The sequence below is a fragment of the Mobula birostris genome, chromosome 3 (genome assembly GCF_030028105.1).
Source record: "Mobula birostris isolate sMobBir1 chromosome 3, sMobBir1.hap1, whole genome shotgun sequence".
NCBI classification, from domain to species: Eukaryota; Metazoa; Chordata; class Chondrichthyes; order Myliobatiformes; family Myliobatidae; genus Mobula; species Mobula birostris.
The window spans coordinates 168,193,774-168,207,068 of NC_092372.1; the positions used below are offsets into that span (position 1 = coordinate 168,193,774).

A 13,295-nucleotide genomic window follows, 5' to 3' on the forward strand; every position below is an offset into this window, starting at 1 on the left:
CTCGTCCCTGGTCACTATGGATCTGCCAAGGAAGGCCATAATGCACAAAATACTTCTCCCATATCACCTTCGCCACTGTAGTTGCCCTCTGATCCTTGGTAGAAGAAGGTTGAGCATACCTGGTGTACTGGTCCGTGATGACCAAGACATTTGCCGTGTTGCTGGCATCGGGTTCTATGGACAGGAAATCCATACACACCAGGTCCAGGGGCCCTGCACTCTGCAAGTGGGACAAAGGGGCAGCCTGCCCGGGCAGTGTCTTCCGCCACATGCAACGAATGCAGGACTTGCAGTACTCCTCAACCTCCATCCTCATTCGGGGCCAGTAAAACTGATTCTTGAGCAATCCATAGGTCTTTTCCACCCCCAAATATCCAGAGTCATCATGGAGGGACTTCAACACAACCTTTCGATACTTCTCCGGCAGGACCAGCTGCCAACACTGAGGTCGTTCCGGGGGTGACGTTACCCAGTATAACATTTGGTTCTTCAACCTCAATTGAAACCATTCTTTCGGTAACAGGGACATGGGACCGTGCTTAGCCTACTCCGCCCGTGTCACATCCCCCTCTTCCATGGTGTGCCAGACAGGGCCACTGTCCGGGTCATCTCGCTGCGCAGCGGCCACTTCCCCAGGGCTTAACCCCGGCAGCTGCGTGGTCTTCAATGCAGTCATGTCACAGTACACTAGAGGCAGGGCGTCATCGGATGCCCCCAATGAGTCCACTGCTTGATCTGGCCTTTCCTTCTCCTCAGCCTGCACGGTGACAGCAAACTGACACATCGCCTTCACCCCGGATGCAGGAACACTCTCCCACTCCTCGTCCTTCCCCAGCTCCTCATGGCCCCGTCAGGACAGTGCATCCGCGTCAACATTCCGGCTCCCCGGCCGGTACTTCAGGCTGAAATCATATGAAGACAAAGCTGTCAGCCACCGATGGCCTGTGGCATCCAGTTTTGCCGAGGTCAAGATGTAAGTGAGCGGGTTGTTGTCGGTCCACACCTCAAACTTGGCCCCGTAGAGATAGTCACTCAGCTTATCCACCACCGCCCATTTCAATACCAGGAACTCCAACTTGTGAGTGGGATAGTTTCTCTCTGAAGGTGACAAACTCCGGCTGACAAATGCTACAGGCCTCAGGCCAGTGCCCTGATCCTGATACAGAATGGCCCTTAACCCCTCATGACTGGCATCAGTGTGTAGCACATAAGGCAATCAGGGGTCTGCAAAAGCCAGCACCGGCGCCTGAGTCAGCATCTCCTTCAGTGACTGGAAAGCCGCTTCACATTTGTCATCCCATCTCTGTCCAAGTGGTTCTGACGGGTTCAAATATTCTCCCACCTCCCATCCTTTCCTCCCCTTCTCCCTCTGTCCCAGGGGAGGGTAGCCGGGCAGAAGCTGGTTCAAGGGATGACTCACCTTGGCGTAGCCTTTCACGAATCTCCGATAGTACCCACAGAACCCTAGGAGCGAGCGCAGAGCACTCATGGTCTGGGGCCTTGGCCAGGTGGTCACGGCTTCGATCTTAACCGGGTCGGTCGCTACACCATGCCGCGAGACAATGTGTCCGACATAGCTAACAGACGTCTGACAGAACTGTCACTTGTTCAGGGAAAGTTTTAACCCTTCCTGCTTCAGCTGGTTGAGAACCTTCATTAGTCTCGCTTCGTGTTCTTCCAAGGTGGATCCAAATACTATGAGATCATCCAAATATACCAACACTTTGAGCAGATTCATATCCCCCACTGTCTTCTCCATGACCCTCTGGAAGGTGGCAGGGGCCTCCGATATGCCCTGGGGCATCCATTCGAACTGGTAAAAGCCCGAGGGGCAAATGAAGGCCGTCTTCTCCTTATCGGCCTCACTCATCGGGATCTGGTAATACCCACTCCTCAAATCCAGCACGCTAAACCACTTCGCCCCACTCAGACAGGCTAGCACACCTTCCACCCAGGGGACTGTGTACTGATCTGGGACCGTGCACCTGTTCAGTATTCTATAGTCCACACACATACAAACCTTCCCATTCTTCTTCTGGGCCACTGCGATAGGGGACGCATACAGACTTCGGGACTCCGTGATGATCCCAGCCTCCTTCAACTTGCCCAAATGCTGCCGCACATCTTCCACATCTGCAGGAGCCAGTCGCCGTGATCGTTCTCTAAATGGAGTATCCTCAGTCACCCATATGGTGTGGCGAGTGCTCCTGGACCAACCCACATCAAATTCGTCAAGGGAAAAAATATCTGACATCATCAACATCTTCTCCACCAGCCTCCGCTTCCAACCCTCCGGTACAGGTGATGCCCCAAAGTTAAAAGCTTCAGCAGTCAACTTAGGCCTTTTTCCCATCTGCTCTTCCCCAACTGGCCTCACGGGGGTGCTGTGCATCACCGTCACCGGGAACAAATGCGCCGGAGGCTTCTCTCGCTTGAAGGTGACCTCCCGTGCCGTAGTTTTCCTGACGATCACCACTAGCCTGCGTGCCTGTACCACCGAGGGCTTCTGCAGCTCGGGTCTCACCAGCACCCCAGCAGGGAATCTCGACTCCCCTTCCAGATCTTCCGGGGTGTCCACTAAAAGGTCTTCACCTTCAGGCACCCCCGGGAATCTAGGGATCCCCATCACTCTCGCTACTTCACCCGGCCGCACCACCCTGGGCTTCGACTGGGCATACCACACAGTGCCTCGTTCACACGTCACGTCCCTGTGGCCCTGCCTCACCGAGGTCACCGATACATGGCGGCAGTCCCAAGTCCTTGACACCAGCACCCGTCTGTACCAGCACAAAGGCTGAGTTGCCCGCTTTACCAATCTTTCTGCTTACAATCTCAACCTTACCGATAGCTCTGACTGTACTCAAACACCGAATTAACACATCATCCGGGGTACGTATATCCACCCCGCTTAATACGCAGGCATGAGTAACCGGGACATCCTCGACCTCACACCAAAGTTCGATCTTATCTGTGTCCATCCCTTTTAATTCAGCCCAGGCGACTTACCCCTTATCCTGCAGAATTCAAATCCCGGACGAGCCCCAAAATGTAAGGGTCTTTGCCCCACTGACCCCCCCCATTGCCTAGGGTGAATAGCCGTCAACCCCGCCAATTGCTTTGGTGCGGATAAGGTGTGAGTCGCCCAATGATCAGCCACGACTCAAATATGAAACAATATACAAAGTGTGAGTAAAGAATTATACTTTATAGCAAATTTCTGGTGATGGGTTAGTAGAAACAACTAAAAGAAAAGGCGCCACATAAGTAACTTATCAGTCTTGTGCACATAATATTTTAATACATTGGAGCTCACACCTCCGATTCCATCCACAATGTCCTTCCGAGACTCTGGCCACCCTCCGAACCCCTGAGGTTGGTGTCCGCCGCCCGGGAACCACTGTCCGATCCTCACACGTCCGTCCTCTCGGCTCGCCTCCCCAAAAAGCCCGCGCTCCTCAACTCAGCACACATATACAAGTTACAGAACATGACTTCCATTGGCTAACAGATGAATTCAATTTCCAGTATCACGCTGTATAACCCAAACATTGCAGTTACAGAGAACCCTTTGCTCAGCAGTTAACATTATGAGAAGCCATTTCAATGTAACACTTCAGAGGAGCCATTTTGATAACAAGCTATTAACAGTTAACAGTCCATCTAGTATACTGAGAGCCCAACACAGGTTTAAGGGCAAAACTCGCAGAAAATGCAACAAAGTTGGGCACATGCAAACAACATGTTGGGAAGACAAAAATAAATGGACTGCACAGTGAAGAGGAAAAGATAAGAAGTTATGTTGCAGTTTCAAAAAGATCACTAACCTGCATGCTGTTGATGAAAAATCTGATAATGCTGCGAGTGATTCAGGACTGAGTAGCCTTGAGATTCACAATATAAGAACTAACAAGAGATGAGCAATATGGCTTACACCAGAAGTGAATGCAAATTAATTAAAATTGAATTAGACACTGGCTCAACTGTTTCAGTCATTCCACAAAATGAGTTTGAACGGCATTTCAAATGTACTGAAGTGGAACTTGCACATATCCAACAAAGAACTTATACTGGAGAAATAATAATACCTGTGGGATTGACATTCGTAACAGTAAAATACAACAACCACCAAGAAACATTGCATTTGTTGTGGTAAAAACAGGAGGGCCAACATTCTGGAGATGTGATTGGCAGAGACAACTACAACTTGATTCAAGATCTAGCCACCATTTGCATACCACATCTCCTGCAAAAGAGTTAAATGAAAGCAAATTAAGCAAGCTATTGGATGATGCCATGGCAGTGGTCAAGGGTGGTATTGGAAAACTCAAACATATCAAAGGTGAAATAGTGTTAAATGAAAATGCCACACCCACGTTTTGCAAATCACATCTGGTTCCTTATACCTTCCATGAGCCAGTTTGCTTGGAGACTGAAAGAATTCTTCCCAAGGATGACTGGAGCTCATGGGCAATGGTAGTGGGCCCAGTAGCCAAGAAGGATGGCTCTGTCAGGATCTGTGGTGATTTTAAGGTCACCATCAACCAGTAATGAAGGTAGAGCAACACCATCTGCCCAGGATAGATACTCTATCTTTGAAACCTTTCTGGAAGGGAATACTTCAGCAAAGCAGACTTAGCTGAGGCTTACCTACAGATGGAAAAGGAAGAAGAGTCCAAAGTGTTTCTCATCATAAACACAAAGGGCTTTATCGCTATAATAGGCTTATATTTGGAGTAGCATCTGCAGCTGCACACTGGCAGAACCCAATGGACCAGGCAGTCCAGGAACTTAATGTTACCTGGGTGATATCATTGTTACTGGTAAGGGTGACAAGGAACATCTCTAAAACCTCAAGGCAGTGTTAAAAAGATTAGGAGATTGTAGGCTCAGAGACTGATGCAACAGATGTGAATTCTTTGAACCAAGCATTACTTCCTGTGGTCACACCATTGACACATAAAATTTACTCCAGTGGGTTGAGAAAGTCCAACCCATTGTAGGTGCCCAAGGTTAAAGGATGTGGCCCTTTTTAGGATTTGTGAATTACTGCAACAGGTTCTTGCCAAACCTGGTTACTGTGCTCCACCCCTTGAACTCATTACTACAAATCAGGAAGAAATGGCAATAGGCAAAGCAGTGTGAGGTGGCTTTCAGAAAGGTAAAGGAAACGGTGATGTCAGACACTGTACTTATATGTTGTGATCCACATTGTCCAGGGAAGCTTGCCTAGGATGCCTTGCTTTATGGTGTAGGTGCGGTCATGTCACACATTAAGGGTGATGAAGTGAATGTTCCGCGGCCTTTGTATCACATGTCCTTACCGCTCCAGAGAAAATTATGCACAGATTGAGAGAGAGGTCTTGAGCCTAGTTTCAACCAGTACTTGTATGGGAAAGAGTTACCCTCACTACTAATCATCAACCCTTAGTGTCCATTTTCAATCCACAGAAGGGTGTCCCATTAACAGCAGCAACATGAATACTGAGATGGGCTCTGCTTCTTGGAGGACACAACTACAAGATCAAATTCAAGAGGATGACTGATCATGGAAATGCTGATGGATTGTCCCATTTACCCTTGGAAAAGGAAATACCTTAAAAATTTACCAAAGAGTACACTCCTCTTGATGTATTTTCCCTAGAACAGTGGAAGTGATCGAAAGGACCCCAGGAAGCCAGAAAAGACTCCACACTGTCTTAGGTCTACATGGCTACCCAAGAGACTGGAATATGCAACGGAAGCCTCAGCTCGCCCATTTTTAACAGCACCAGGATGAACTTGGTCTTGACAGGATTTGCCTTAGGTAGGGTTTGAGAGTTGTTTTATCATTAAAACCGTGTGCTAAATTTTAGAGGAGCTATTAGGTGGGCTGGGATAAATCAGCAGATCGAGCAGCTCATCAGGCACTGTTTGGGATGCCAGCATGCCCAGATGATGCCAACAGCTGCACCCCTCCAACCCTAGGAATAGCCGGCAATGCGCTGGCAGAGGATTCATTTAGATTTTGCTGACCATTCACGGGCTTTATTGGTACCAACTTTATTGGTAGCAGTGGATGCAGCTACGAAGTGGCCAGAAGTATTCCCAGTAGCCTCCACTACAGCCCCGTACACTGTTGATTTGTTGAGAAGCCTCTTTTCAAGAACTGGTGTTCCAGGACACTCAGTCAGTGACAATATACCACAGTTGGTTGTGGAACAGTTTCAGTCATTGCTAAAAGTGAATGGAATAAGACATATTATATCTGTACTTTACCAGCCAGCTACAATGGCTTGACGAAAAGATTTGTCCAGAGTCTGAAGAGTGCAGTTAGAACGCTATCAGCAGAACTACACTACACTGATACTGAATCAGAAGTCTGCCAAATTTTTCCTTGCATATCACAGTGCAGCACACTCCACAACCAAAAACTCACTAGCTATGCTGTTCTTGGGTTGTCCCTTGCATTCACACTTGGATCTCCTCAAACCCAATCTCAGTAGGAGTATGCAGAGCGAACAGCTGAGACAAATTAAAGGCCCCTCAAAAGGGATGTTCATTGTTTCACTCCTGGACAAGCAGCCCTGGCGAGGGTCTACAGATGCGATCAAAAGTGAGCACTTGGAATGATTACTGTCAGAACTGGATCTCTCTCTGATATCACCTGGAGTCAACGCATCAATCAATTAAGGAGAGCAGAGTTAATTGTTGGAGAGGAAAGGTGTCTAGAGCTGTCAGAACCACTTCCTGCAGTCACAGAGTGATCCCCCTTATCAGGAAAGATGTTATCCCACAAGAGTAGGAGAGCCTCCACAGTGTTTAAATCTTCAGGCCTGAATGGGTCAATTTAAAATTTATTATGCTGTGGATGCCTATATAGTGCTTGTATTATGTGGTATACAATATAAGCTGAAATGCTCTCTTATATTGAGATGGAGTTTATAGCTAAGTAGGGAAGAGTGTTGTGTATTTATATTTCAATAATATTTGAGTAATATTGTGAATATACTATTTGATTTGTCATTCTTGTTCATTTAAATAGTTCATTACAGGTTATATGTAAAAGTATGTGAATAGCATATATCATCACACCATCATGTCCTATGAGCACGCCGCGCTTAAAGTAAAAATGAAACTAAGACTCTACAGTCCTGGCTCCCTGTTTCCTTTCAATTAGTTTTATGTTTTGGAGTTACAAAACATAGCAAGTTCTCCTGTAATTTACAGTAAAATTGTCTGATTTTGAAAATAAATGTAACACATTAAATGCATCAAACTTAAAATAATTGCTAGGATATATCAAAGTTACATCAAAAGCAGTTTTACAAATGAATATTCTAAAGGCAGTTTTGCTTCAAGATGAAATAAACAGCAACGACAGCTTGAATAAAAGATTGCGTGTTTATTTAGTAGGACATTCTGTACCTCTCTGCGCATAATAGTTGATAGTTAACAAATAGCTGACTGCCCTGGTCACTGGAGCCCCTTGCACACAGGCAGCATTATCTTCAAACTGTTCGCTTTCTCCCTGTGCCTTTAAGTCTGTGTGCATCTTTTCCCCCATGTGCTTAGCCTAATTCCCCAATACTCAGACAAATGACACTCAATCAAACTTTAAATTTGGTCTTCAATAAAGCATTTGATTTCATTAGTTCTGGTGGTTAAAAATGTCACTGGTACTGAAAACTCCAAATGATCTTTTAACTTCACCAAGGTCAGCACCTAGTTCGACCATTGTTTATCATTATCTTTCTCATACAAATCATTGTGTGGTCTGTCAATTGCTCAAATATCCTTGTTTCCATCAATTTACAGATTAGGCAGATTTGTTTTTGCATTGGTTCACTTTTTAAATAACAAATTGGCAATTTATTGTATTAACAGTTGCTGCACAAGGCTAATTTAATGAAATATTATTTACATATTGTTTCAGTTCTCAGCATATTCTGCATCATGTAGTTATAAAACCAAAGATTCCTACTGTGTTAACCTGTGCATGTATTGTTACAGTTAAGTTACACAATTCTTTAAATCTTTAGTTATTTTAGTCTCATTCCCCATCATACAGTATGTACTAACTAGATAGTGCAGCTCCCAAACATGTGCTGCTAATCAGGTGGTTGCATTCAATTGGGATGAAAATCACAACTACTTGGCATTTATTTCCAGGTAACAATAACCTTTCTTCTATAGATGTCTACATTAAATTCGACAGGAATATTGTGCCAATTTGACATTTGACTTTGCATACATCACAGCTTCATTAACTGGTGTAGGTTACAGGAACACTTCCAACATGTTCCAGTCCTAATGAAAGGTCATTGAACTGAAATTTTAATTCTGTATCTCTCTCCGATTTTTTTCCAGAAATTTCTCTTTGAATCGGATAATTTTGTTTCACAATATTTTATGGTTCATTTGGAGGTGATAAAAAATGAATGTAATGATATCCTTAAGGCAAGAGCTTAGATTTTCAGAAAAAAAATGGATTACTGAAATTCACTTTTTATTGTTTATTCATGGGTAACAGATGCCACTAAAAATGCCAAATTTATTGTTCTTGCCTAATGGCCTATACACTAGTGTGTTTAAAGTCACATCTAAGCTGACTGGATAAGGAAGGAAGGGTTCCTTCCCTGAAAGAGGTGATGGACTCTATTAAACATTAAGAAAATGCATAATAACTGCAAGAACAGTGGAGATAATGGAAAGTGAGTAAAATCCAAAAGATAATAAAAGCAGACAAAACAGGGAGGTAAGTATTAAATGGAACTTGTAAGGAATATTAAAATCAATATAATTTTTACAATTCAGAAAATAAAGTTGGTAAGGAGCACTGTCAGCACTTTCAAAAGTTGATAGTAACTGTCCAGGAGTTAGGATGAAGGGTAAACCTGGCAAGTTTAGCGAACCCTAGCTGACAGATATTAAGAAATCACCTTACACTTATTGACATTAAAATCCATTTGTCATTCCACAGCCCACTTACCTAACTGATTGAGATTCCCCTGTAATCTAAAATATAGAAACATAGAAAATAGGTGCAGGAGTAGGCCATTTGGCCCTTCGAGCCTGCACCACCATTCAGTATGATCATGGCTGATCATCCAACTCAGAACCCTGCACCAGCCTTCCCTCCATAACCCCTGATCCCTTTAGCCACAGGGGCCATATCTAACTCCCTCTTAAATATAGCCAATGAACTGGCCTCAACTGTTTCCTGTGGCAGAGAATTCCACAGATTCACCACTCTCTGTGTGAAGAAATTTTTCCTAATCTCCATCCTAAAAGGCTTCCCCTTTATCCTCAAACTGTGACCCCTTGTTCTGGACTTCCCCAACATTGGGAACAATCTTCCTGCACCTAGCCTGTCCAATCCCTTTAGGATTTTATACGTTTCAATTAGATCCCCCCTCAACCTTCTAAATTCCAATGAGTATAAGCCTAGTTCATCCAGTCTTTCATCATATGAAAGTCCTGCCATCCCAGGAATCAATCTGGTGAACCTTCTTTGTACTCCCTCTATGGCAAGGATGTCTTTCCTCAGATTAGGGGACCAAAACTGCACACAATACTCCAGAATAACCTACTTCACTATCAAAAACATCCACAAATGTACTGATCAAGCATTTCACATTCACATCTAAATCCTTTATATAAATAAGAAATCCCAACTGTCTTAACACCAACTACCAGTCGTCACTAGCCACGATTCCAAGAACCTTCATCCATCATGCTCTGCTTTGTACCTACGAATCCATTTTGAATCTGCCTATCTAGCTCTTCCTGGATTCCATGGGAGCTAACCTTGCTTAAGTTCATATAGACTACATCCACTATGCTCCCTTCAGCCATCTTTTAGATTACCTATTCAGAAAACTGTAAAATGTTTGTCAAGCAAAACTAACTCTCTATGCACAAAACTATGCTGACTCCTCCTCATCAGATTCTGACTATCCAAATACTTGTAGATGCCATCCCCCAAAATTTTCTTCAGTAACCTCCCCACTACTGATGTCAGGCTAAGCAGCCTGCAGTTTCCCTGCCTTAGCCTTGCGACCCCTTTTAAGCAATGGAACAACATTGGCCACCTTCCAGTCGTTGGGAACTTCACCAGCGGCTAGTGCTGAAGCAACAATCTCCATATTGGCTCCTCAGTTACATCTCCAGCCTCCCTCATTGTCCAAGAATGCATTCAATCAGGCATACTTAATGCGCTGTAAGGCTGCAAATTCCTCCTCCCTGGTAATGTGAATGTCCCAAAAAACATCTATACTTCTTTCCCTTATCTCTCAGGCAACCATAATTTTGTCCTCGGTAAACATCAAGAAGAAATACTCATTAAAAATCACACCTATCTCCCAGGGCTCAAGACATAGACAGCCTTGTTGTTCTCTAAAGGGACCTGTTCTCTCTATAGCTACCATCCTACTCTCCATATAGCTATAGAATCTCTTGAGATTATCTTTAACCTTACCTGCCAGATGCATCTCATGTCCTCTCTTTGCCATCCTGATTTGCTGCTTAAGAGTATTCTTTCACTTTTTGTAGTCATCGAGGGATTTGCTCAATCCTGACCTCTTAGACCCAATTTATGATTTCTTAATACCTATCAGCTAGGGTTCGCTAAACTTGCCAGGTTTACCCTTCACCCTAACTCCTGGACACTTACTACCAACTCTTAAAATCTTCTAGTTTTAAATCCTCAAATCTTCAAAACTGATGAATTAAACAGAGAATGGAACTTCAAAATGTCATTAACAAGTATAAAAGGCTAATGGGGCAGCATTATTCATATCTAGTGGATCAAAGTTGAGTCATCACTTCGTAGAGCACATATGCACAATCTATGAAAATGACTGTGAGTTTTCAGTTGCTTGCCATTTTAATTCTCCATCCCACTATAACTTGTCTTCTGCATTACTAAGTAAAGACCTACCGAGTCTGAGGAACAATACCTCATCAGCCATCTGGCACACTGCAGTCCTCCAGACTCATTACTGAATTCTACAACTGCAGGTAGCTTACTTTTCCTTTCCATATCAGAACTGGCTATTTGTATTGTAAGTTGTCTATTTGTGATTTGAGCTCAGTTCTCTCGGTACAGTGAGACCTGCTTGCTTTGTCCCATGACCCTAAAATGATACAGACAACACACGGCATTGACATAATGCAAGACTTAACACAGATAAAGAAGCATAATCACCCTCTAATTGCCTCATTTACTCATATGAACTGACCTCAGCATTCCCTCCTACCTCTTATTCTGCAGTTTAAAGTTACGTTTTTTTTCTTTTTCCCCAATTCAAAACTTTGTTTCTTTCTCTACATATGCTATCTAAACTGATGAGTGTTGTTCAGCAGTTTCTGCTTTTATTTAAAATTTATTGCAGGAAGTTACTTTCCCAAGACGTCAAGTTGAGTTTAAATATGAGCACAAGTATTGCGAAAATATCGGTACAATGAAAAAAAGCAGCAGCATCACAAGCATGTTGGTACAGAGAAAACAATAACAATTAAACATAATGTATATACATTATATCTGAATAGAGAGAAGTCAGTGCAAAAGCAAATCAGTGCAAAACAAAAGGACATTCAGAAACAAGCATTGCCAGTGTAAGAGGCGGTTCATAGGATTCCATTGCTAAGGTACAGGGTTGTACAGGTAAGTTCAAGAACCTGATGATCATAAGAAACCAACTGTTCCTGCACCTTGTGATGGGGTCCTCAGGCTTTCTACCTCCTGTTTAATGGTAGAAGTGAGAAGAGGGCAAAGACCCTTATGGTGGTGGCTCTTTGATTAGGTCATTATGCAACCAGCCAGGATGTTTTCAACGGTACATCTGTAGAAGTTTGTTAGAAAATTTAGTGGCATGCCAAGCTTTTATGCAGAAGCTGGCGGCTTTGACGTGATTGCATCTAAGTGCTGGGCCTAGAACGGGCCATCCGAAATGTTAACAGCCCTGAATCTGTAACTGCTTGCACTCTCACGCATAAAGCAAGTCGCATCGGTGACAAACTGCTCAAATGCACTTTACTATTATCACACGCTAAAACGAATTAAAAGATTTTCAGTTCTTCTCTCTCACTCTAAGACAGTTTCAATGTTACTCGCCCACTTAGGCTTATTACTCAATACGGACAGCAGCAGCGTTGCGATAAAACGTTCTCAATTGTGATGCAATAGCCAATCATTTTCTTCCTTTGTTCTCTTCTTCCTCCAATTGGAAGCATGACTGGCAGCGCGCTCTTCTGTGACAGGAAGAAGGTGTGTGTGCAGGGGCGGGGCCAGGGGGATGGTTACGATCAGGTGCTTCCTTGTTGGCAGGAGCCGGCGGCCTGCCCGATGATTGACATCTCGAGGTCCCGCCCCTTTCCAAGAGTGCGAAAAAACAAGGCGAGAGCTGTCAATCAGCGAGGTGGAGCGCGAGCCTGTCACCGGGGAAACAGACGCAACCGGAGTCCTGGACTGTCAAGGCGAGTGCAGCTGGAGCTCGCTGCATTACTTGCTTGGGTATTGAAATCCTGCATCTGCAACTCTAGTGCATCCCTCTTATGGATTGGTCGAGATAACATCAGAGGCGCAGAAATGTAAATGTTGCGGCTTTGTGATACGTTTTGTTCCCGTGTTGCGAGCTGAGAAGAATTTCGGTTGGTGGCAGCAGTTGGTTCGTGTGCAAGAGGGACTGTCACTATTCTAGCGGGAGGTTTTCAACACGTATTTGGATATTTTCTTGCAATTTAGCAGTATAATTTATATACCATGCACGTTGCAGACAATCGCCGTTTCTTTTCTTTTAATTTAAAGAATTGAAAGTCTACCTTGCCCTGTTTAGTTTTGTTTTTGTAAGTTGTTTTTTGAAAAAAAGAAAGCCATGGCGGAAGGAAAGGCGGAACGTGGTGTCCCGTCTCTGGTGCCTTCGTGTTCTGTTTCGCCCTCCTGGGCCAAAAAGGAAGGAGTTGAAGCTGTATCTAACGGAGACTGTGTGGGAGAAGAGCCGGTGACTGCAGCGATAGGTCCCAGAGCAGACACACACACACCTTCACCAGCAACAGCACCATCCCAAGATGGAAAAACAAGCATCCCTCGGAGGAGCAGCATCATCAAGGTAAGATCGATCCTGACGTGGTGAACATTTTATATCAGCACTCTTTATACAGGTGAGATTTCCATTGGAAAGTAAGGCACTCCGAGGTAAATGGTGAGGCCCATCGGAATTATCGATTATGATTTATGATTGGGTTGAATATAGTTAGCTGTATACATTTGAAGTGGAATTTTTCTCGGATATTTGTACCACGCTGTTAGTTCAATA

General features: G+C 44.2%; 1 protein-coding gene across 3 annotated transcripts in view; it reads left to right on the forward strand.

The window, feature by feature from the left end:
* The first annotated feature begins 12,381 nt into the window (after nucleotides 1-12,381).
* LOC140195408 (inactive phospholipase C-like protein 2) overlaps nucleotides 12,382-13,295 on the forward strand; it is a 230,596-nt gene continuing 229,682 nt past the window's right edge. Inside the window, exon 1 of one of the 3 annotated variants that reach the window (XM_072253651.1) lies at nucleotides 12,382-13,088. In XM_072253651.1, the coding sequence (XP_072109752.1) occupies nucleotides 12,855-13,088 (234 nt within the window). In that variant the 5' untranslated portion in view covers nucleotides 12,382-12,854. The remainder of the gene's footprint in view (nucleotides 13,089-13,295) is intronic. The other 2 variants (XM_072253650.1, XM_072253649.1) reach the window with 2 other exon arrangements.